Source organism: Centrocercus urophasianus, unplaced genomic scaffold, assembly GCF_019232065.1.
Source record: "Centrocercus urophasianus isolate 14NV4802_14NV808 unplaced genomic scaffold, USGS_Curo_1.0 seq_11, whole genome shotgun sequence".
NCBI classification, from domain to species: Eukaryota; Metazoa; Chordata; class Aves; order Galliformes; family Phasianidae; genus Centrocercus; species Centrocercus urophasianus.
The window spans coordinates 65,295,572-65,320,631 of NW_024884253.1; the positions used below are offsets into that span (position 1 = coordinate 65,295,572).

General features: G+C 41.6%; 1 protein-coding gene across 6 annotated transcripts in view; it reads left to right on the forward strand.

Annotated features, from left to right (window-relative positions):
• Nucleotides 1–1,438: 1,438 nt before the first annotated feature.
• Nucleotides 1,439–25,060, forward strand: part of COBL (cordon-bleu WH2 repeat protein) — a 150,677-nt gene continuing 127,055 nt past the window's right edge. For 4 of the 6 annotated variants that reach the window (XM_042839628.1, XM_042839626.1, XM_042839623.1 and 1 more), the window contains exon 1: nucleotides 1,440–1,631. In XM_042839628.1, the coding sequence (XP_042695562.1) occupies nucleotides 1,588–1,631 (44 nt within the window). In that variant the 5' untranslated portion in view covers nucleotides 1,440–1,587. Of the gene's footprint in view, nucleotides 1,632–25,060 lie in introns of all 6 variants that reach the window. The other 2 variants (XM_042839621.1, XM_042839622.1) reach the window with 1 other exon arrangement.

Below are 25,060 nucleotides of genomic sequence, written 5' to 3' on the forward strand. Positions count from 1 at the left end.
GTTTCTGGAGCAGAACAGTGCAGTTTGCTCTTGAGGTGGGAAGATCTTTGGAGTTTTGTAGAGGTTTTGTGTTTCTGCAGCTTTAGCAGGTGTTCTAGGGTAAAAAAGTGGTCATTTAGATTTAGGAGTGAAAAGGGGAGGTTAAAAATGTACTAAATGGCTGATATATAGTGCTATGAAATTGAGATCCTGCAGTTTAATAGAATCATAGAATGGTTTGAGTTGGAAGGGATTTCAGAGTCCCATAGGGATGCTCCTACTACATCAGGCTGCTCAGGTCTCCATCCAACTAGGAATGGGACATCCACAAGCTTCTCTGGGATCTCCATTCATTTCTGGAGCTCTGGTAAGTGATAGCAGGGAGACTGCATCTGAGAGACCAATTCCCTTGCAAAATAACATATGCAAGCCAGTCTGTTTTCGAAGGGGCACAAGTTACAGATATGTGGCTCATTACCATGACATGTGCTCTAGATGACCAGGGACAAGTTGTGGTGACTCAATGAACTTTTACCCATGTTAACAGGGAAATCAGAGATCCGTAACGCTTTGCTTCTGCATTGTTTTCATTCCCTATGGCAGGATGGTCAGCTGCCTCCCTCACCAAACCCTCTCTGTATGACAGGGATGGGGAGGAGGAAACAGAAAACTGCTCTCAACTTCTGCTTATCTCACAGGAGCTGAGAAGAGTCCTCACGCTGTCAAAGGGAGATGGCCAAAGCAGCTCCCCTACCCTTAGCTCTGTAATGGGGTTTTCACCCCACTCAGCCTTCCCACTCAGTGCTTTGGCAGTGGCCTGGCCCATCTGCCATCATGACCCGGAACGCAAAGTGAAGCAAACAGGCTTGGAGAGGAGCAGAGCAGAGAAACTCCTGAAATGCCTGCGAGGGGCCAAGGTGCCCAGAATGAGGCACGTCAGAGAATGAGCACATCCTCCGGTAATATAAACCCCAGCTAGCTTTCCTTTCACGTACAAGGATAACAGTTGCTCTGCTGTGGGACATGCAGTGCTTTTGACACGGCTGAGGCGTTAAGGTGCCGCCGGCCCCGCAGGCAGCTGAGAGGTTCGCCCGGCGCCCGCCGAGGGCACGGTGCGCGTCTGCCGGGACGCCCCGCAGCAGCCTTCGCTCCCCCGCCTGGTGCGTTGGTGGCGGGGGCGGCCGTGTTTGTGTTTGTCCCGGGCGCTCACATGGAAACGGCTCCGTGTGCGCCTTCGCCCCCGCACGGGCCGCTGAGAGGGGAGCGGGCAGCTGCGGAGCCACCCGCTGCTCCCCGCCCGAGCGCCCGCAGGTAGGAGGGCCCGGCTGAGCCGTCACAGTTCGGGCGGCGCGTCCGTGCCGGCCCTGGGGGCGGCCGTCGCGCTCCCTCCCTCCTTCCCGCCGGGCTCCCGCCCCCGGCCGGGAGTGCCGCCCGTCGCAGAGCGCGGAGCGGTAACTTTGCCCTTTCCCCGCCCCGCCAGCGGCTGCGGGAGCGCGGCCGGGCCGGGGGAGAAAGCGTGCGGGCGTGAGGAGACGCTGCTCACTCGGTGTCCTCTGTTTCCCTGTTCGACCTTCGCTCCTCCTCGCGCCGGGACCCTTCAGAACGCCCATGGAGACCCTCGTCCGCCCCACGGCCGGCAAGCCGCCCAGCGGGTAAGTGAACCCCGAACCCCCGCCCCGGCTTCGGTCTCCGAGCGGCCGCCCTCGCGGCCGGCAGGTGCCGGGGCCCCGCCGTGCCGCCCGGTCCGGGCACGGGGCACGGGAGTGGGGCGGCTCTGGGGCCGGGGTGCGGGCTCGGGGCCGCTGGGCCGAGCGGGCGGCCCGAGTGACAGGAGCGACTGGGCGAGGGGTTGCGGAGGGGCAGGTCGGGGTGTTCGACCGGTAAGGAAGCGGCAGCGAGGTGCGATCGCTTTGGTCGAAGCCGGGAGTAAGGCGAGTTCAGGGCTGTGCCGAACACTCGGCGCGGTTTACTGCTCTGCTTCACGCTGCCCGCTCGCGCTAAGGAGAACTGCGGTTGGTTCTGAAGTTTTTTACTTTTTTTTTAATTTTCGTTTGAAGTCCCAATATTTATGTCATAAATGCATTTAAATAAAAAGAGGCATTGAAGTGTGTGCTTGAGGGGTAGCTTAGCTTTTTGATTTTTAATCTTTAATTTCCATCGTTTCTTTATTTGATGGGAAGCCTTGTAGTGAGTGACTCAAAATTAGAACAGGGGGCAGTGGGTGATGAAAGATGCCAAGATGCTGCAGTAATAGAACTTGGGAGGCAAGGCTGCTGGCTTTCTCTGTGAGTGCTTTGAAGAATAAGAAGCACTCCTCTCTATGTAACACTGATTAAAATCTTGTCCTGTTTTCTGGGTATCTGGGGTTTTGGTGTAGTTTGGAATGAGAAAGCTGGTTGTTTATGCATCTCACAGCTCAGCAACATATTGAATAGAACTCACAAACAGCTAGTTTCATCTCTGTGAGCGTGGAGCTTGTTCCACAAGCAGATGGATACCGCACGGATGGCCAGAAGTTCCTGCAAGTGCATTAACTTCAGTTACAGAATTCCCAGTATAGTCCAAGGAGCAGAACCTATCCTGAAGTTACACTGCACTTGGGATATTGTACAACAGCATGCTGGTGGCAGATCTGTTGTGTACTCAGTACTGTCTGCCCTGAGTTCATTTAAACGCTGAAGTACTCTTGCTTTTCCTTGGAAGCTGTAGAATCTCAGCCTGGATGTGCCCATGCTGTCAGCTGTGGATTTCACTGAGCAGTACGTAATTCTCTGAATTTCCAAAATCAGTATTGGAAATCAGTGGATGTTTGCTCCCTAATTAGGTTTTAGTTGTTCCATGAGGAAATTGACCAGTAAAGGATAGCTTCTTCTGTCCTTGTCACTTCCTGTAGGGATCCAGATGTTAGCGACAGCTGTGAAACTTGTCTGGGAGCAAGGATTTTTAGATGACTGTGACAGAAATGTGTTCCTTTTGCAGCAGAAGAACTGCACTACACGTTCCCAGCTTATTGATTGAGTTAGCAGGAAGTTCTGAAAGCAAGGAGTTAAAATGATCCCAGCTTTATAATTTTTAACAAAATTTAGGCAGAGCTGTTTTGTCTCTATGTAAATCATTAACAGCAATGTTAAGAGTTTCCCTTGTTAAACAGTGAGCTGATTTAATGTATCATTCAGCATAGTCCAGCAGCTCTGCTGTGTGCTCTGCATAGATAAACTGGCTGCATGTGTTCATGGTGCAGCTGCTGGGAATTGCACGTTTTAAAGTAGGATGCTGATGGGTTTTTGTTTGTTTGCTTTTGTCTTAAATGGCAAAGGAGAAGATCCTGTTTGTGTTGTTGCTGCAGGGTTTTTCCTTTTGCTCTGTTTCAAGAATAATTGTGGACATCAGTCAAAAGAATCTTATTAATGCTAATAGCTGGACACGAGCTTTGTGAAGCTTTATCAAGTTCATAGTGCCTCACTTAGTTAACATTTATTTTAGTTTAAGAATGTGAATTTAAGACATTGAATATGTTTAGGTTAGATATTAGGAAGAAGTTTTTCACACAAAGGGTGGTGACACATTGGAACAGGTTGCCCAAGGAGGTTGTGGGTGCCCCGTCCCTGCAGGCATTCAGGACCAGGCTGGATGTGGCTCTGGGCAGTCTGGTTTGGTGGTTGGTGACCCTGCCCATAGCAGGGGTGTTGAAACTAGATGATCATTGTGGTCCTTTTCAACCTCAGACATTTTATGATACTATGAGTCTATGAATACTAGTAGCAGAACATCGGATTTGCTCTGTAGTTGTGCAGTGGGAGCATGGAAGAGGGAAAAACACTTGTTGAAAACCTACAGCCTCGGAGCATGCAGCTGCATTTATTTTTGTAGGGAGAGCAGAGAAGAGGCCTCTGAATCTCCTGAACTTTATTGACTATAACATGGAAAACATTGGCCTATGTTGATCGTAAGTGACATAGAGAACTCAAGCCTAAAATGGGGACTTGCAGGATCAGCTCTTGCAAAGGGCAGAGCTTTATCCTCTGTGAGTGCAAGCATCGTCGTCCCTCTGGAGTTCATGGCGTATGGCTGCGTCTCTGCAACCTGCAGCAGAGGTGGGAGAAGTGCCTACATTAAGAAGGCACCCATACAACTTGTTTAGAGTAGGACCTTTATTTCTTGTACTGCAGACTCCCTCTCTGTCTCACAGGATCTTATCACAGAGGCACATGCAAACACACCTGCTTTGGAGTGATTTATCTAGTGGACTGATGTGACCGTGTAAGTGAGATAAAGACTGCAAAACAGCAGTGACGTTGCATGCTGAACTTGGAAAAGCAAACCCCTGGGTAAAGCATAAGTCACATATCTGAACATGCTGAAGCCTTTACGGCTTTATGGTATTCCTTAATCAAGTTGCATTGTGAAATCATACATCCACCTTTTAAAAAATAAAACAAAAAAGCCCACAACAATGTTTAGCATATTACTTGTGATAGCTGTATGGAAAAGCCTGGAGAGGACTACTGTCCTCATAGCGTATGTGTAAATGTCAGCATAAAATAACTTGTGCTTGCCATTTCTCACCTTCAGATGTTACAATATTTAAGGTACATGGAAACAGCCATGTAATTAACCTTGAAAATTTCCCATTTTTCAACTTAATTTTTCACCTACTTTGTGTTATGAGAGACATTCACATAACGTGCAGAGTGCTGGATGGCAAAGGACGATGACTGCATGTCATTGTAGGTAGCATGGTAGAAAAGTTGGCAATTCCTTTGCTGACAAGCTGGAAGGCTGCTACTTGTCTGGTGTTATTCTTCATCTTGTGTTTTGGTTTGTCTGTACACCTCTCTTGCAGGAATCAGATGGCGTTCCTGCCAGTGTGTATGTTGTTGGTACCACCACCAGTGTTAGCCCTGTTCTCCTCTCACAAGTAATTGGAATTCAAATTACTTCTTGTGTCAGTGGAAATAGATCACATTAAAAAACAAAACAAACAAACAAACAAAAAAATCCCAACAAAATAAAACATGTAAGAGTAGCAGAAGAATTGAGCTTGCATTATGTAAACTGAAATAGGGTAGATTTTACTGTATTTTGCAGCTCTATATGTACCTGACTGTTGACCTGCAAAACACAGGCATTTTCAGTCATGACTAATATCTCATGATTGCTGAAGATAAGTGAGCTAATCGTAAGAATAAGCAAAAGGGTGAGATAAAGCAGTGCAGTTCAATCCCAACAGCTGTTCTTTCTGAATTTTGGTTTCTCATTTCTTTTTTTTTTTTTTTCCCTTTCTTCTAGAACTCTACTTAAAGTGTTATTTCTGGATTGTCCAGAAAATTCAAGATCTGTTTTCACTTTCCCAGTCTTCTAATTGTCTCATTATTTTCTTTCTTATGGATATCCTCCATATTTTTTCATCTTTCTCTTTTATGCCACTGCTGCCAGTATTGGATGGAGTTGAACTTTTTCTACTCTCTGCTGTCTCGTTTGTTCATGTCTTTTTTCTTGTAATTCCAACTTCATTTTTCTGTAGCTTTTGCTTCTCTAACTTTACATCATGATCAAATTTCTTATCTTTATATAAAGTGCTCAGCAGGGGTAGCACTGCATTTTGGTGGGACAGATTTTGCTTACTGCCCCATCAGGGCAAGCTGCACCAATCACGGAACTTTTCAGAATACTGCAGTGGATAAAACTTGGGAGAGGGGATTTGATAACAACTTAGACCATTCTTATTTGTACAGTTTTAGATGATGTTGCCCATAAAGGTAAAAAGCAACTTCTTAAATTATTTGGAAGTCAGTTTGATAAATATATGGTGGCTTAGTGTGTAGTTAATTTTTTTTTTCTTTTTCCATTCAACGAAGGAATTAGACTTTTCTTGAATTTATCTATATAGTCTTTAACATCTATTATGCTTTAAGTATGTATTAAGACTCAATGTCATGGACTTGAATTCTTTTAGAAGCATTTATGAAGGCTTCCTAAGAATATTCTTCTAATATATAAGTGGACTTAGGGAGTCCATGTTATAAAGGCAGGCATGCGACTGTGCTTACATGGCTTGTTTCAAAGCTGCCAGGAGGCCTGTGGCAGAGCTGGAGAAACAACTCTTCTTCCCCTGAATCCCAATTCAGAGCCTAAACAAGCCTTCCCCTGTGCTCGGCTTTTAGCTACTCTCTCAGCATCAGCAAACACTTGATTTTCTGGCAATGACAATGTTCTGTGTACTGCAGCTTTTTGTGGTGCTTTGCCATTGTCATTTCCATAAAATTGACAGCTTTGACTCTTTAATGCTTCTTCTAAGAGACTGAAAGGTCTTTAGAAATGTATTTTTGCTTAGTGGGCTAAGCTGGCTCCTGCATTAGAAGCCAGGAATCCAAAAAACCTTACTATCTCTGTTTCCACAGAGATTTGTGACCTAAGGATCTTTTAGAAGTAGCTGCATTTCCAGATAGTGGATGTTGCAGCACATACTAATCCTCTTAACGTATAGGGCATTTCCAGAGCTATCAATTGCCCCATGAACTGGGCTGCTTATCATTAAATAAAGGATCCTGGGAATAGTGTATTGTTGTCATAGTTTCAGCATTACAATGCCAGCCATGTGCCAAGGAGTGAGTCAGAGGTTGAGTGGCAGGGCAGTGCCGGGATAGCTGCTGCACACAGTGCCCAGTGCCTGCTTTTAGAATCTTGGCCAGAAAGCTTTTAGGATTCATTATTGCCAAGCTGAAAAGCTGCATAAAACACTGGATGTTTGTGCAGTTTGTCAACACTGGGTGTTTGTGCAATTTGTCATCAGGGTTGGGGGGGTGGGGGGAAAGACACCTAAAGTGATTTTAATGAACCTTTTTTATCACTATGGTTTCCAGATAGGGGGAGTATATTGGACCAAAAATAATAGCAATAATTCTAACTGCTGATCCAGTAAACTCGTCGTGGTATTCAGCTGCGTTTCATGTGTTCCTTGCAATGTATTGCATGGGAAAAGTTAGCAGTCTCCTGTGATCACACCAGTGATGGCACTGTAAAACTTTCTGTAAGAATCAAAAAACGATACCACGCTGATAAGTTATATTTTATTAAAGGTGATTGAGCTGTGCCGAAGTTAGAAGGCAGGTCTGTGAGTTTCTCTGTGTTATGGTGATATATATAAAATAGCACAGCCTGCTAAGGTGTGATGGAGATTCTCTCACCTAATAACCAGCAGCCAGGCCATTTGGGAGCTAGCTTACAGAGAACCACATACAAGGACCAGCTGTGCATGGGAGGGGTGAAGGCTTATCTTGCACTAACTGTTGCTACACAAAATTTGCCAAAACCACCTGAAAGTCCCCTTTGCTTTGAGTAAAAGCCAAAAAAACATGAGCCTCTTGGTATTCCCAAAGCTGTTGTGTTGAAATTGGTGTTTCTCTTGCAAGCCCTAGCAACAATGCCAAAGCCTGAAGAAAGTAGTCCTACTGAGCTATTCTGGCTTGTGGTGCTAACAGTTAAAATCCCCCTTACCCAATAAAATAAGCAGGTAAGATGAAAAGTAGCACTGCTGGCATGGAGCTCGAGCACAAAAATTACATTTTATGTTATCAGTGTTCTAAATACAGACATACTGTAAAGTTTAACAGCAAGCACCAGTCCAGAAGCACTTCATCAGATAAGAGTTCCTTCCTGTTTTCAGTAAGGACAGCTAACAAGCACTACCATTCTCTATTCACCACACCTGTTTTCCATCTCTGTGTTGTTTTTTTTTTAAATGTAAATGCATGCTGAGCCAATCAGCTGCTACTGAAACACCATCGTTTTGTTGAGCCAGAGTGGAACTGTTATTTTTCCACAAGTGATAATTGATTATATTTTTTTCAAGTCCACACAACTACATAGAGTTTTAAATTGAGTAATGTTGCTGGTTGATGAGGTGCTTTCTAAATTTTCAAACATTGCTTTAGTAAGCATATGTGCCTCCATCTATATTAAGATGATATGCAACCAATATAAAAACCCTTTTGTATTGGTTGCATGTCATATTTTGTATCCTCTGAAAAGGCAAGGTTTTGCTTGGGGATAGGCTGCTGGATTTCTCCTCAATACTTGTGCTAGCTGGTGGTAGGAGATGGTGTCATGGCGACACAAGGAGCAACTTGGCCTCCAGGGCTGGGCCAAGGTCCTCATCTTGCTGTCTATGGAGGAGCTGCCAGATGTAGGAAGGCCTCAGTCAAAGCCGACTTCTCCAAAGCTGTGAAGAGCTCAGTTTTATGTTGTCTATGTGACTTTAGCTTTAAAAGCACACTTCTTTCTTCCTGCACCACACACAGTGGGGAATATTGTTGTGATTGCTCCCAAGATCTCTTGGGAGCTGTGGCAGCATCCTTCCAATGTAAGAGAAAATAAGACCTTTAGAGTAGTAATGATTCTTTTATTTTCCGTGTAGGTTACGTAGAGTTATTTAAGGATATAATCAGCTTTTTTTTTTTTTTTTTTCTTGGTCTCGTAGATTCCAAAAAGATACTAAATACCCCAAGTTATTTTGGGATAAACAATTATTTTTTTGTTCTTATTCCTGTGCTTAAGTGACCTTTCCTTCTTTTGTTTTCTTTCTTTCATATGAGAGTTGTTTATTATGTTTATTTTTTGAAGTTACAATCTTGCATATGCAGCAAAAAAACTATATTGATAAATACACAAAGGGCAGCAAGTCTGCTCTTACTGCACACAGGATGTGTGTTTTCCATTTTGGTTTTGTCTCTCAGTTCCATAAGGGCAGTCTCCAAAATCAATCTATAGTTTCAGCCAAATTTGGAGGAAGAAACTTTCCTCTCCAGTGTTCTTTTTATATCTTCTCTTGATGCAGTGTTGTATTTTTGTGTTTCTGAACAGTGTGACAGTGGTTCTGGACAGTGATAAAGGAATATCTTGGTCTGACTCCAGATTTATATACACATATATACACTTTTTAGTATCTTCTCTTGGTACCGAGCCAACGCTTTCCAAAGCCTACACAGATACCAAAGAAATTACTCCTGGTTTCTCAGGGGATGCATCTCATGTTTCAGAATCAGTGCTGTTCTGACGACCGCGCTGTGTTGTGCTGACGAATCTCAGCTATTGAGACTTTCTCCTTGAGAAGGATACCAAATATTGGCTTTGGGAGTGATTAAAATCCTGGAGTGGTGACACCTACAGGTCTTCCCAACACTGATTCTACAAATTCAGTGCGTACAATTACAGCTAGGTCAGATCATGTTGCTGCATTGTAATCACGATTATTTATTTTGCTTGCCCTTAACTACCTCTGTTTTCTTGCCTGTGCTGAACTGGAGAATCATTTGGTCATCTCATAGCATTCAGAGCAGCACAGCATGCAGAAGTAATGCTCTGGTGCCTGGTGTCCATAACTGCAGGCCTTTTGCGATGTGTGTTCTTTTTGTGGCCACTTTGCTGCTCCTTGAGGACTGCTGAATGCCATGGCTCCTTTTCTGCAGACAGACAGGGGCTGATGTCCCATCCCAAGTCCATCTGTAGACAGGGGAGCTGCCTGTCCTCCCATGATGGATGTGTGCTGGGCATCCATCAAGGCTAGCTGTGCTGTGTTTGGCCTGGACATCACTCGACAACTTAATACAGCCTTAAATCAAAGCTTTGATTTAACACTGGAGTGTATTTTTAATTCTAGCCTTAAATTAGTAAATTGAAGAACCCTGTTGTCATGTAGAGTCTGTTATTCCTGAGTGTGTATTAATGCAACATTGCTTCCTTCCTACCAAACCTGGGTTTTCTATTTTAAGACAAATCTACATGTGATGGATGGAGTCTAGCATCAGACACAAAATATGAAAGAAATGGAAAAAAGACAGTAGCTATGTATCGCCTTTTACATGGGTAATTACAGAACATAATTTAAGTTAAATTAAGATATTTGTGGATTTTACAAATTACTGTGTACTTAGGAGGGTAAAAAGTTAAACTGCACTTCTAACACATAAATTTAGTTGTTTTTTTCATTTTCCCGTTCAATTTTTGCAGATTGTACCTCCTGTGTAGATTTAAAAAAAGACTCTCTAAGTACAGACCTGGAACTGTATGTTCATGATTAAGCTATTTCATGATGAAGGTAAAATTGCTTTTCTCCTTAATATTTAAGCAGTTAATACAGTTAACTGTATTCTCCTTCCAGCTCTTGTTTGGACTTGTAAGAAACAAGAGAACACCATCCTGAAAATACAGGTAGTTATTACGAATCAATCAATCTCACAAGTATGAAGAAAAAAATTAATCTTCTAAGGAAAATTTATTATACCTTTGGAGAAGAATTCTTCTTTCTGAAGAAGACAAATTATGTATGTTAAAAATAATGACAGATGAGAGACTTTTACTACTTTTTTTTTTTTTTTTTTTTTTTTTGGTAGTTTTATTTTGCAGTAAATAAATAGTGGTTTTAGCGCTTGATGAAAGGATGAAGTTGCAAGTTCTTCCTTGGACACCCACCCTCCAGCTATGTTATTTCTTGTTATTTCTTTCCATTTTTTAAAAAGAATTATTTTCTTCCACCCTTATATAAAACAAACCAGGGCCTTAAAAAAAAAGTACATATATATATATATATATATGCTATTTTGAATATATATATTAATATATTCATTGTATTTATCAGTGTAATTTTGCACAAAGAGAGTAGTAGGGCTGGGCAGAGTCAATCCATGCTTGTGGTTTCTTGGGCTCCATTGGGGCAGAGGGAATGAATCTGCTTGCACCTGCCAGGAAATGAAGCTCAGCCACAGCACTGGATAATTATTTAATGCAATATTGAATAATGGGGCTTTAGTCAGCTGCTCTGGAGTAGTTTGAATTCGTAGGACCCGCTCAGTGGGGAGGAAAGAGGGCACATCCATGTGCCTGTTGGCTCAGGGCACGGAGAACTGAAATGCCTGCATCTACTGCTGTACCATGGATGGGGAGAAGGACCAGCACAGAGTCACTCCTGCACGTTGGGACTGGCTGTAGGTACTCATTGCCCATGCCTCTTTACCGGGGCTCTGCTTTGTAGTCTGTGTTTGTTCTCAACTTGTTTTTCTTTCTTTACATGATAATGAACTTCAGAGTGCTGTCTTTCCACTAGTACTTTACAGCAAAAGACCTTTTAGGCACTAACGATAAGTTGCTCAAATTGGTTGAAGATAAAGAGGTCAGTTGTTTCTGGTTTTGCTCTTGTTCTTTTTACAGGACCGGGTAGTGTTCACTTTTATTTTTTAAAAAAGCCCACAGCTTGTCGTGACATTGCCCCAGCTGTATTTAAGATGTCTGCTCATCCATATCATTGTTTATTGTTTCTCATTGTGTGTTCTCAAATTAGCCATAGTTATTTTGGAATGAAATCTCTTTACATTCAAGCGGTTAAATTCCATACTTTCTCCTATTAGAAATGGGATCCAAGTCTACGGGAAAGTATTTTACAAATATAAAACTGCCTGAAGTATAAAACCTGTTTGTACAGATACCTTGGGTTTCTTGCCATGAAAAGCACCGTAAATTCCCCATTCTGATTCATTTTCATAAGGAGTTACTTGGAAAGAAATACTGTTTGCAGTGCATTGCCAATTATTTATATTACTAATTTGCTACCTGAGAATAATTTCTGGTTTGTTTTTTTTGTTGTTGTTTGGTTGTTTTTTTAAGTTTGGTGTAGTATTGAACTGATATAAGTCTTAAATTGCCTGTATATTGCAGTTTAGCTTAGATTTACCTGGGAAGAAATTAACAGTACTGGATATTCTGTGTGTGTGCGGATGAACTTTTCTTTAAAAGAAACATATATACGAACAGTTCTTAGTCTGTCTTTTCAAATCTATTTTGCCACCTACTTTTATGATTAGAGGATAAACCATTCTGTGCAGTATATAAAATACAGAGAACTGTGTTCATGTAAATAGTGTTTGCCTGCAGAGCTCGGGTGCCAAATGTGAACACTGGGCTGCACGCAGTGTCCGCATGGTTAGGCAGCCTGTACATGCCAGCCCCTTGATACAGAAAAACCATGCAGAGTGACCCAAATTCTTCAGAAGGGGCAATATATTCTATTGCTCTTCTTTTGTAGGCTATCTTTCTGCCTTCAGCCTTTCAGCCTTCTGATTAATCTTGGAGGAATCATCTGGGTTCTTCTCAATCCTGACCACATAGGAGCAGATATGTTGCTAGCATGGGGACTAAATTTCTCTTCCCAGCTTGCTCAGGAAGGGCTAGGCAGAGTTACTTGGAAAAACATGTGGAAGCTCAAATTGCAAACAAACCCCACATGCTCTGTTTAGCACCTGGCTGTACGTATGCAACAGTATTCAAATATCTATAAATTTTTCACTAGCATTATTTATATTAAGACAAAACCCCAAATCAGCAACAGGGAGTTTCCTGTATTAAATTGCTTTCACCAAGCATTATTTAAGGTTGAAACCTTAAAACTGTCTAGACTTTTCTTACTTTTCTGTGCTACTTTTACCTTTTACCAAGGGTACCACAACTCTGTAGTGGAAAGAAAACCAGTAAGTGTAATGGCGATCAACTGTACCAGATTGATGCAGCTGAGAGTAAAAATAGTATTATTTTCTAGCAGCCAGATAAATGTTTGTATAAAACTCGAAGATGTTGATGGTCTGAATGAAATGAAGACTTCATGAATCTGTGGTGCTTGTGATTTGTACCGTAACGAAAATGCCTCCGTTCTTCCTAATTAAGTTAAGCAGCCATAGTTATATTCACATGGGGCTTGTTTGGGAAGTGGATGATTTTTCTCTTCTGGGCTACTTTGTGTGTTTCTGGTGAGTAGTATATGTACTAGCTGGTATTGGTTTAAGGAAGGATGAGAATATTTAGGTGCTTTTTACACAGTGTGCAACTGGTCTCTGTGAGATTTTGTGCTGTGGCACAAAAGTGAGTGACTGTCTGGCATTGAGCTGACTTACTGCTCTTAGAGGGAAGTATATTCTTTCATCTTACTGCTAGGCTTCCTGGACATTTGAATGCAAGTGTGTAACAATTTTAGGATTCTTAGCAAACTTCAGTTTATCTCTGAATAATTAATTTTGTTTGTTTCACGTGGAGTGTCAGATAGAAGATTAAACTTTGGATAATATGTATTGAATAATATTGAAAGAAAATGCTTTGGCAGGTAACTTTGCTTCCAGAGTCAGTGTGTCTAAGAAATTGTGTGGCTGTTCTGGTCCTTTCAGAATTGGTCATTGGACCATTTACATCTGACAAGTACAGAGTCCTAGATGGATTTTATGAGGATGATAGTCTGAAAAACTGTGCAAGTTATTGATTGTAAAATTTGCTGTACTCGAGGAAATTGATTTTCTGATGAAGTTCCGATTATTTGGAGAGAAAAGCTGTACTATGAGTTGAAACAAAATTTGGCAGGTGGCTTGTGTTCCTCAAAATGCATATGGGAGGCAAGGGCCAAGGGATACGTACTTCTTTTATTACTGCCTGACAGAGATGCAGCCATGCAGTCTCCCAAATCACATGAAATTCTGCGTAGTCTTGTGTATGAGACAAGACTCAGACTTCTGTGTGGTCAGTGTCGTAGGTAAAGCCAATGATGTGTGCAGGTTTCAGCAGTTGGTGGTATTTGTGGTTTTAAGAACAAATGAAGAAAAATCTTGAAGAAAACATTTTTTCCCTTCATAGAAAAGTTTATTCTTTCTGGCCTCTTTTGCAAACTCTCTTGCAAGTTTTTGATTTTGATGGAAGAGTAGAAATGCATCCTTCAATTTACAGCTGCAGTAAAGCTATTGCTGCTCAGGGGCCAGGATTTAAAGGAGCTGGAAGGAACCTCCACTGTCCCTGCTTATCTTCTGGCTGATTTTTGCCTGCTCCTTGGTCCCTCACGTCCTCTCTGCAAATCACAGCTTGTGACAGGGTTGCCACTCAGGTGGTGACTTGCCTGGCCTTTGGTGGCCCAAATGGCTGGCAGCCTGCTGGTGTAAGGTCTCACAGCCTGCAGGACCCATGAGGACCCAGCTGGGCACGCGGTGAAGGTACAGAATCGCAGAGTCATTAATGTTGGAAGAGACCTCAAAGATAACCTAGTCCAACTGTCAACCCATCACCACCATACCCACTAAACCATGTCCCTAAGTGTGTTGCTGTGTTAATCCCTTTCCTTAAGCTAGTTCTTGTCCTCTTTCCTGACATTTTTCAAGCTTCCGTGCTGATCTTGTCTAACCAGGGATTCATGTCCTGCAGTAAAAGAGGGGAAAAAATGTGTTCTCGTAGTCTGCTTTGAGTTCTTTTAAAACTTAAACAACCTGGGTGTATTCTGATATGCACCTTTGCAATTACGTAAAATTGATAACAAGCCAGATGTCCTCTGGCTGCAGATCTAAATATTGGCATCGAGTCATTTATTATGTCTGAGTGTGCCTCTGTGTTCGGATCAGCCTTTAATTCATAATGTGCTGTCATTATTATTGCTTGCGTAAATAAATGTATTCTATTAGAGCTGACTAGCTAATAACACATTTATTTTTTACGGTGAAAAATGTTTTCCTTTTTAATTAGTGTTTATTGCTTCATTGCATAAATTTCTTTGTCGCTGAGGGGTTCAACGTCTATGTATGTATTCCATGAATAGAGTCATGGTGATTTAGTACTTCAGAAAGTTTTGGTGTTTTTTATTTTTTTACCTCATCACAAAACCTAATGATCAAAACAAGTGTATGTTGTGTAACTTTGAGACTATTATATAAGCCACGAAGTTCAGTTCTAGTCGTGAAATGAAGACGCAGAGCGAATGAAGAGTAGGGATCTTTTCATCTACACCACAGACTTAGTCTGAAGAGAAAGCACACAGCTTTTCTGGTGGCAAATTCATTTCCAGCTGAGTTAAAAGTAATGTTTTAGGATCTGAATCCAAATCAAACATGAATGTAGTAACAGGAGGTTTTTCACTCCATGCAGTAAATATATATATAGCATATCTTGCATGCCTTAGTTTCATATTGAAGAAACTACTTCAAATAAGCGGCAGCAAATTGCTTTTTTGAGAAAGGGCAGGGAAAAAGAAGTATCTTTTTCCCTGGATAAAGTTGCAATATAAAAAGTTTTTTTCCTCTGGTCTTTCTTGGCAGTGGCTAAATCAAGAAGACGCTGTCTTGAAAAATCTGAGGGTTTTTTTTTTTTTTTTTTTTAATTGCTTTTGACTGGGCTTTATTTACCTACTTAATCTGAAGCATGCCGCCGCCTTACCGTGTGAAGTTGCTGGCTGTTTCTAAATATACCCCTGTATTTCAGAGAGGCAAAGCCGTGCGTGAGTACTACCCATTCAGAGCAGGCTGCTGGGGCGGGGAGGTACCCACTGGTAACCTGAGAACATGAGCAGATGCTAAATTAGCAGCTGGATCGTTAGTAACGAGTCTGCAAATGTCTGCTGGGAAATGATCTTCCTGGGACTTATGTGGCGTGGGTGTGCGGGCTGCTTGGAGCCTGGAGAGGAGCTGCGCAGTGCCCAGTGCTCAGATTGTGGGGCGGAGGAGGGTTCCTTGCCCTGCTTTCGTTGAAAGGACAGGCTTGTGGTTGGGCTGGCTTCTTTATTTAGGCATGGAATCATGAGACTTTTCAGTGACTGCAAATGCAAGGCGATTGCCGGCTGCATTTTAGTTGCAAATCAAGTAGAAAATATGAAAAGACCCATGGGGAAACACGCAACATTAAAACGGCACCTTTAGTAATCCAGCTGTATACTGAAAGCTGACATAATTTTGTCTCTCCTCAAGCGAATGGTTACATGAATGTATGCGTATATAAGTTACTATTTCCCCATGCATAAACAGATATAGAAACAGCACAGAATAATAGTACATGCATTCTATTGGCCTAGTTTACACTGAAAGGTGTTGTGGTCTGCCTAATGTGGCTGTACCCACTGCGGAATTGCACTCGATGGGTTGAGCTCATCTTGTTCTGAGACACTGACTAGGATTTTTGAAATAACTAAGCTCAGTGAACCCACATAAAGTTATGCACACACACATAACTGCGATCTAATGTACAAAGGTGCCGTGTTCTGGTCAGCTCTCCTCCTCTGCTATTTCCACTCCAGTGCTGACTGAAGGTTAGAAGAGGGTTCAGGCTTTGGGGCCAGCAGCAAGGTTTTCAGTGACAGCATCAGGAAAAGCTCCAGAGGCAGTAAAGATTGCTGTGATGGGAGCCTTCTTGTGAGACCCAAGCCACTCAGGTGTTTCAGGTGGCTGGGGCTCCATTCAAGACATTTCTGTTCTGGAGAGGATGAGGAAGAAGCTCTCAAACAACCCCTTCTCTGTTACACAGTAGAATATTGTTAGTGTGAAGAACATGGAGTATTACTTGATTCCAGGTACATGACTGGGAGTGGTTTTATTATAGCAAGAGGAACAAAAAAAATGTTATTTCTGGTAGCTCTTTTACAGGGAAATTAAGGAGTATGATACTTTAATTCCCCTTTGGAGAGAAATTGCTTTTCCATCTTTGTGCGCATGACTGCGAGTTAGCCTTAATGGAAAAAGAGAGTGGCTTGGTGTAAATCCTCAAGACAATACTCCCATTCTGATTAGGGTTTTAAAACGTTCTGCTGGCAGAGCTGCTGAGCTGCATGAATGCGCTGTTGTGCAGCAGGTGGGATGGAGAAGAGAGGTGGCTGGCAGTTCCTTGTGATAGCCAACAGCAGCTACAAGCCTTTTTCTTTCTTCTTTTTTTTTTTTCTCAGAATATTTTTTTAAAGAAATGAGTATCTCCCTCATACAGAGATTTACCAGGATCCTTTTTTGCTAGGAAAGATGATTCTTCAGGGTGACACTAGTGTTTGGAGAGCAGTAAGGCTGTCTCTCTGTACAGCTGTAAAGGTTGACCAGCTTGCTCTCTGTTTTCTAGTTTCAGTATTTTTCTAAATGACAGTTGCACATGTCTTTGTTTTTTAATATATATATACTCTTTGGCTTTAAGATGAAACAGAATTCTACCTGTGCATTGCTCCCTGTAAAATCCTGTTGTTACTCCAGAATTAATGCAGCATTGAGTTTCTGTCTTTTGTCCTGTTCTGAAGATTTTTGGGTGGTGTCTTGTGTTATTGTTTCCAGTGCTTAACATCAAGCTTACGTGTGAAATTGTGCTGCCTGATGTCTGCATGTGACTGTATATTTATGTTACAGAAGTTTATTTCTTGCCGCTCACTTTCCTGAACATGGCACATGCCCAATGTACGTTTAGGATTCTTGAACCAAAATCATTTTCCTTGCAAGCTAAACTAGATATTCAGGACCAGAGAGTTTGTGTTTGGCCCAATGAAGTTGATCTCTTGCACAAGTGTGTGAGCTTCCAAATTTCACATGTGAAGTGGGATGACAATAGCAAAGCTCAAGCTCAGTCTCATAGAATTTTGTGTGCTGTCTTTTGCATGTATGGGGAAGAGGCCAACCACGAGATTAAATCTGCATGTTGCATATGAGTACACATCAGGAGCATTTCAGTGCAAATTGGTGATTTGCCAGACTATGGCCACTGTCTTGCAAGTGATGTGAGCCTTCAACCTGTTTGGGCTATACAGCATTTTAATATAAATTAGAGGATTCTTTTTTAAAAAATGCTATTAACATAGAAAAAATGATTGTATGATTTAAATTTATCATAATTAAGCAAATCTTTGGGGATTGTGGGAGCAAATCTGGAAGGTCTGTCCCTTCACCCTGAAGCTGTAGGCTTCAGCCCTTAGCTCTGTCTGCCTTCAAGAGCCGTGAGGTTAGCTGAGAAGTTTGCAGAATAGAGCTCATGGGACTGTGGAGGCAGAGCCTCAGCAGCACCTGAGGTTACACTGTTTACCCAGGTGTATGTCTCCTTACTCTATCAAATTCAGTAACCTTTGAAGCTTTGCTTTAAAGCAGATACTGTGAGGAGCTTTCTGTCAAGGAAGGGGAGCTACATCACAGCTTGCTCCAGCACAGAAGCCCATTTCTGAGCAGCCCTCTGTCATGTTGCTTAGGGACAGTGCTGGTTAATTACACAGCTCTGCAGCTGTGAGGTCAAGCAATAACAACAAACAAACTTTATCCCAGGCCAGCACTGCCTGCAGAAAGGAGGAGCAGTCTCTCATACTGCGTGTGTTTTGGTTTATTTATTCTTTTTGTTGCGATACTGTATTTAGACCCTGCTGATGCAGTAGGCATCTGTAAGAGAGTGAAGGTAGTTTTTATTCGTTTTTTTTTGCTAAAGCAAATTGCAGTGGAATTTTCCAGCTGATCCAGCCGTTGGAAAATACAGTGTAAGGATCCAGAGTCCTCATGGTTTTTGAATCTCTGTTAATGGATGCACTGTAGGCTGAGGTATACCTGGGAGGGCTTAAGCCAGCTCTGAATTATGCAGTTCTATTCCCGTTTTCTTGGTGTGGGAAAAGGAGCAAGGGAGTAATAAGGAGTATTCAGAAATGCACTTTAAAAGGTGCTACAAGCTTCCGATATGCATGGGAGCCTCTGCAGGTGTTCCGTACCTAAATGTGGTATGCCTGTTGCACTACATGCTTCACCACAGGTCCAGTGTGATGCAGGATCTCCCTGACACCCTGAGATATTTTGAACGCTTTCATGTCTGCCTTGTCTGACATGTCTCTCCAGCTTGTTGCTCCTCTCGAGTCTCCATCCGCACTTTTTGCTGAGCTGAATTGCTGGCACATCCTATCCTTCCACAGCTACTGCTTCTGCTCCATTGCTTTAGAGAGAAAACTTTATGCCGTCCCAATACCACCTGGCAAGGGTACTTGCCCTTCTGTATTCAGCAGTCAGGTGTAAATAGTCTGCTGTTGTGTGCTGGGTTATTCTTGGCCAAGGTATTTCTAAGATAACACAGGTGTTGCCACATGTAAACTGCCTTCAGAGTGGAGGGCATGAGCAGGCAGGAGGAAGGTATAAGGAAAACATCTTATGCATTTTTGCCACACTGTGATGCCACAAAACCAACTCAGAATGGAAGCCAGCTTGCAGGGAGGTTGCTTCTCACTGCATAAACTGAGGCTTGGCTCCAATAGCAAATGTGTTTTTTCCTGTATTTTTCTCTTTTTTTTCCCTATATTTTTCTCTCTCTCTCTCTTTTTTTTTTTTTTTTCCTGTATCTTTCTTTTTCTTTTTTTCTTTTTTTTTTCCTTTTCTTTTTTTCTTTTTCTCTTTTTGAGTGGGAAGGAGAGCATCATTTCCCTTTCATGACTTCGTTGACTTCAGACAGAGGAGCTGTTATCATTTAGTGAAGATTTGTTGATGGTCAGCTACAAATATAAATCCAGCATCCAGGAAAAAAAAAAAAGAAAAAAAAAGTGGGGCTCCAGTCCCATGTAGGAAATGGTTTCTCTTTCATTGCCCTGGGAGGATGAGTGAAGAAAATGTGATACTTCAGCAGCTGAAATTAAGATGCTGTGTGGAGTGATATCAGGCAAAGTTCTCCCCAGGTAGATTATGTGGTGTACTGCAGGTACATGAAAGTTAAAATAACATTATAGGGAAAGTGGCATAAATGCTCTATCTCATTTTTTTGAGTTACTTTAGAAAAGACAAGTAGCTTAACTGTCTGGATGTTATATTTGAAGAAACATATACTGTGATATACCCAAGGTAATAGGAAGAAGTCTGTCCTACTTTTTCACCTCTGATTAAGTTGTGATTTTCAACTTTTAGATTCGTACCAGTTACTGTTCTGAGCATCCCTTGGCAGGCAGATTGATGTAGATGTTAACTCAAAGGTTGGTGCTGAAATAGAGTGGTGAGAGCAAAAAGGTTATTCAGAAGGGCACTGCTGCTGCTTATAATAACTCATGTAATTTGTTAGCTCTTCAGAATACACAGAATTTGGATTTGACTGGAAGACGTTGAAAGCAAGGACTTAACAGAGGGTGTAGTTTCCAGTCTTGATCTGAGTAGAGGCAAAAGTACAAGGATAGTTTGTACAGGGTGTCCTTTCTTAATATCAACTTTTGGACACAAATTTTAGGAGTATTTCTGAATTGGATTGTGTGCTGTATTTAGTCTGGGACCAGACTGGTAATGAGAAGGAATGTGGAGCGTGCTCTGAGGAAGTAAATCAGACTCCTTTTTTGCCAAGGTTGTTCTAACTGTAACAGAACATCAGTTGCTTTTCTAGGATAAAGTTACGATCTAAAATATATTAAAAACATATTTTGGTTGGTGGTTTTTGTTGTTGTTGTTGTTGTTTTATCTTGATAATAGTTTACCATTTCCTCACTATCATCTGGGAATCCTTGTTTAAGCATCTGTTGCTGTTCAGGACTTGCATATTCTTCACACTCTGTGTCCTTTCTTAGTGAACTTGCAATTCAACAGCAAAGGAGCTCTTGTTGCTATTAAAAACCACAATATTCAGGGCCAGTTTGGATGGGGGCCCTGGGCAAGCTGGTCTGCTATTATATATGGAAGTTGGTAGCCCTGCCTGTGGCAAGGGGGTTGGAGCTTGACATTGTTGAGGTCCCTTCCAACCCAAGCCATTGTATGATTCTATGATTACTGCCTTTTGGAACTAATTTTTCAACAAGCTATCGGGGGTCTTCAGTGTTCTAACTGTGGATCTTATACTCAAATGCAAAACGAATTTATCTATCAGTCTATTAGAAGCTGATCCACATTTCTGCTGTAGCTGGTGAGACCATTATTAAAATCTTCAGTAAATGTCAAATATCTTCTAGTAGTCCTTCTTTCAGCTCCTCTGCTAGTGCTGTTATTAGGCTTTTGTTACGTGCAGCCCGAACAGTAATGAGTAGGAAAGAGCAGTTCGGCTCCAGGTATTTATAAGTACAGAAAATACTAATGGGCATGGAATTTTCCCCTCCATTAAATCTCATGTTAAAAGTTGACTCTTCTGTTAGTTTTGTGAGGTCATGGAATTGAGAGGTCATGAAAAGCTGGCTTCATTTCAACCGTTGGTGCTGTCAGGATGTGCCACTATACAGAACAGAAGGCGAGATTTAACTTAGTCAAGAATTAAACTCGAGATGAGTATGTTGAAGTGAAAAAAAAAAACAAAAAACAAACACAATAAATGATTTTTTAAAATGCCAATAAAATACTACCTCAAGATATGAATGAGCATGCCTCATGCAGTATTAAGCTTTTTTCTTTCTCTGTGAGCTTTCCACAAAAATACTGATAAATAGCCAGGAAGTAGGAATTAGAATATATCTGACAAGTCTTTTTAATTTATCAGTTTCTTATTCTGGATGCATAATCCCATTATATTGACTGTAAATAACCACTTCCGCTTTTCTTTCTTGCTTCACAATTGAATACTGTAAAGTCGTTACTGTATTTGCAGCAGTAGTAGGGACAGTGGTCTTTTTTTTTGCACACAATGGCTTGCTTGTGACACTGAAGATTAGCTTTCAGCAAATGACTGAAAAAAGCACAGATACACTGGCTATCTGCAGTTCTGAGTTTCTCTGCAGGCTCGTTTCAGCTGGGAGGCATGGCACTTCAACCATCCTCTGATAAGTCTGTCTGGGGCTCCGCTTCCCATCTTAAAGAATAACTGAAAACATAAAACTGAGCAATTTAAAACTGCATAACAAGTTGCAGAATGACAGGTAATGTAGCTAAGAAAATATTTGCAGGTGAACCCCAACTCTTGTTCCTCCTGTTTGGGTGAAACAACATTTAGTGGTTTGTCCTGGACAGCCCAGTCTAGTATTAAATGTGGAGGTTGGTGGTCCTGCCTGTGGCGGGGAGGGTTGGAGATTCATGATCCTTGTGGTCCCTTCCAACCCTGTGGTTCTGTGTGCATCAAATTCTTCTCATAGCTTTGCTGTTGTTTTCTGCTGGGAGCTGGGCACCTTGTTGCCCACTCTTTTTCTCATTTTCCACCGTAAGAAAGTAACATGTCTACAACTTGCAGCCACTTAAAAGCAGGTACTGAAAATGTAAGATGTAGTCCTTATTAGTTTATGGGAGCTTATAAGAGTAAGGCGTGATGAGGATGAGTGGTCCAGTAATAATAAATCATGTTAACTAGTGAATGTTTTTCAGAAGGTACATATTTTGTATGACTTGTTTCCCAGCTGGATCCTACTTTGCACAAATACACATTTCATATTCTCTTCCCTTCTGCTAACGCTGTCTGCCCCAAGGATGTGATTTGTGTGCTATTAGTATGCTCTCTTAGACTCCTGGGTTTGAGAAAGATAACACTGCTGTCATTGTATATTGGGCTTGCTGTACAATTTGGATATGATGATTAAAAAATAAACCACTGATTTCCCATTCTCAAAGTAATTATTAAATACTATAACTATGCTTCATAGATACTCTATATTTACATTTTAAACTGTTTTATTTATGTTACTGTAATGACAACTGGAATCACTTTTAAATTTCCATGCCTTAGACGTATTTTCCTTTATACAAAATCTATTAATTCTTTTTCAAATATGGAAAAAAAATGAAAGCTTTACATTCCACACTTAGTTTGGGACACAGAAATTTTTTTTCAAAAATAAAGTTCAGTAATAGAATGTGCGTTAAAGAGATCCAAAGCAATGATTCTTTCACTGGTTAAATTAACCTAATGGACTATGCTGATTTACATACCCAGGCAATTAATGGCTTGTAAATAAGTGTTATTTCTGTATGGGCTGTTACAAAATGAGACTCTCTGGCTTTTTATTTATTTATTTATTTATTTATTTATTTTTACTCTCTTGTCTCTATCCAGTCAAGGTAGCTGAGATGCTTTCTTGCCTTTTGAGGTTTGAGTGAGTACTCTGGCGATGGTGTAATTTGCATAGTTTTATGAAAGGGAAGGGGCTCTTTTGGCTCCCATACTTGTTTTTCATCATGAGCAGTCAGAATTCAGCAGGTGGAAGTATACGTGTGTGTCTGTCACATCTGAAGCGCCAGAATGCCGTGGGGTGTGGGAATTGCAGCTCACGCTGTTTGCTTTGCCTTGCTCCAGCACCCGAGGTCTTGCTGCTACCCAGCAGAGCTCCCTGACAGACTCGTCTGCCTCCCTGGGCATGCTTTGCTTCTGGACATGCTTTCATTTTACAGCTGTGCTAAAAAAACTTTTGAATTAAGATTACTTACAAACATCTAGAGACAAATGCATAGTATCAATGTAAATAAACACCTTTTTATTTTCTCCCTCTCCTTTTCATACCTCCCAAGAGAAACATAACAAGTTTTAGGGCTCTGAAAATAGAAACAAAGCTATAAGTGTGAGCCATTTAAATAGAAGCATATTACTTGACGAGATTTTGTGTGCCTTTTTGAACTGCTGACCATAGGAAACAACCCAGAATCTGTCTTCAGAAAGTGGTGTTCAAGCAGCTCTAACTCCCTGGAAAGGGTGGCAGGGTGTAAGCATGGCTGCAGGAATACAGTTGCATTACTGTGACAGTACTGTATTTTACGAGTTGCTTTTTTAAAGCTGCGTTGTTTGAAGATCCCAGGTTGAGTAGGAGTATCTGAATTTGGCTCATTGCTTTGAAAACTTTTACTACCAACTCTTCTGAGTGAGAAGTTAATATCTTAAATATTTATAATCCTTATTTTACTGGCCTGTGTTCACTAGCAAGCTAATGGAAAACTTGAAGCAAAAATATGGATATGGTATTTTGCAGTTTAGAATATTGAGTCTGTTTGCCATTATTCAGATCTTTCACTACTTCCTTATGCCTTAAGAGGTAGTGTTTAGTGTTTGACACTGAAGTAACATCTTTTTTTAGCTGGCTTTATGAAACAACTGTTAGAAATTTTTTTTCTGTGTAATTGGTTTCACTGGGTGCTTGGGTTGCTTTATTTCTGTGTTCAGGAAAAGTTTTGGAAGTTTGTTTAAATGAAGGCTAGCTTTGAAAGTTTAATAGAAGTTTGTCTGAAGGTATTCACAAACAACCACTTGGGAATAAAACACTTCTGTTTCACAGGTGTGCTAGATTTAAGTGTCAGAGGAAGAAATCAGGGCAAAAATGATATGGAGCTTTGTTTTCCTTGAAATAATCAGAGATTTCATGCTGGTAGAGGCCCAGTTCTCTCAGCCTGTCCTTGTAGGAGAGGTATTCCGTCCTTTGGATCATTGTTATGGCTCTCTTCTGGATGCACTCCAACAGATCCATGTCTCTCCTGTACAGAAGACACCACATCTGGATGCAGTACTCCAGGTGAGGCCTCACCAAGGAGCAGAATCACCTTCCTCACCCATGCTTCTTTTGATGCAGCCCAGGATATGATTGACTTTCTGGGCTGTGGGGGCACATTACTGTCTCATGTTCAGCTTCCCATCTATGGGTACCCCCAGGTAGGTGGTGTTTCAACAGGGCTGCTCTCAATCCTTTCATTCTCCAGCTTGTATTAGTAGTAGATGTTGCCTTGACCCAGGAACAAGACCTTGCACTTGAATTTTTTGAACCTCATGAGGTTCTCCTGGGCTCTGTGCTCAAGCCTGTCTGAGTCTTTCTGGATGGCATCCCATCCCTCAATCATGTCAACTGCACCCCACAGCTTGGTGTCATAAGCAAACTTGTTGCGGTGCACTTGACCCCATTGTCAATGTCAGTAATGAAGATACCAAAAAGTAATTCTAATAAAGAGTCATAACTGACTTGTCTGTGCTTTCATAAAGTGCATAGCACCATTGGCATGGAATGAAGGTGGACTGGGTGATTCCCTGGGAGGTGAGCTGGCTGTAAGAGATGCACATTATTTTTACTGCATAGCATTCTTGGTCTTGGCACAAACATGGGTTTTAGTGGTGACTGTTGATGCTGGCTTCAGCTGCTACAACTGGTTTGTATTTTTTCTATAGAAGCAATGGATTATCTAGCACATGCCTATTCAAACATAGCCTGCCACTTGGTCTGCTTGTGAGTCATTTCAACCCACATGCTACATATTGACCTGTTCATAGATCACTAGACGCATCATCAAGAAATCTTGTTTTTGTTGTCTTCTCTGTTTACAGCTTGCTAAGCTTTCTGCTCCCACAGTGTCTGAGCGCTTTGGTTAATATTTGAATTGATGGAGAAGTAGAAAGTAGGTGAGCTCAAAGAAGCGGAGGGATCTGCTTTGGGTTATGGAGGGATATTGTAGAG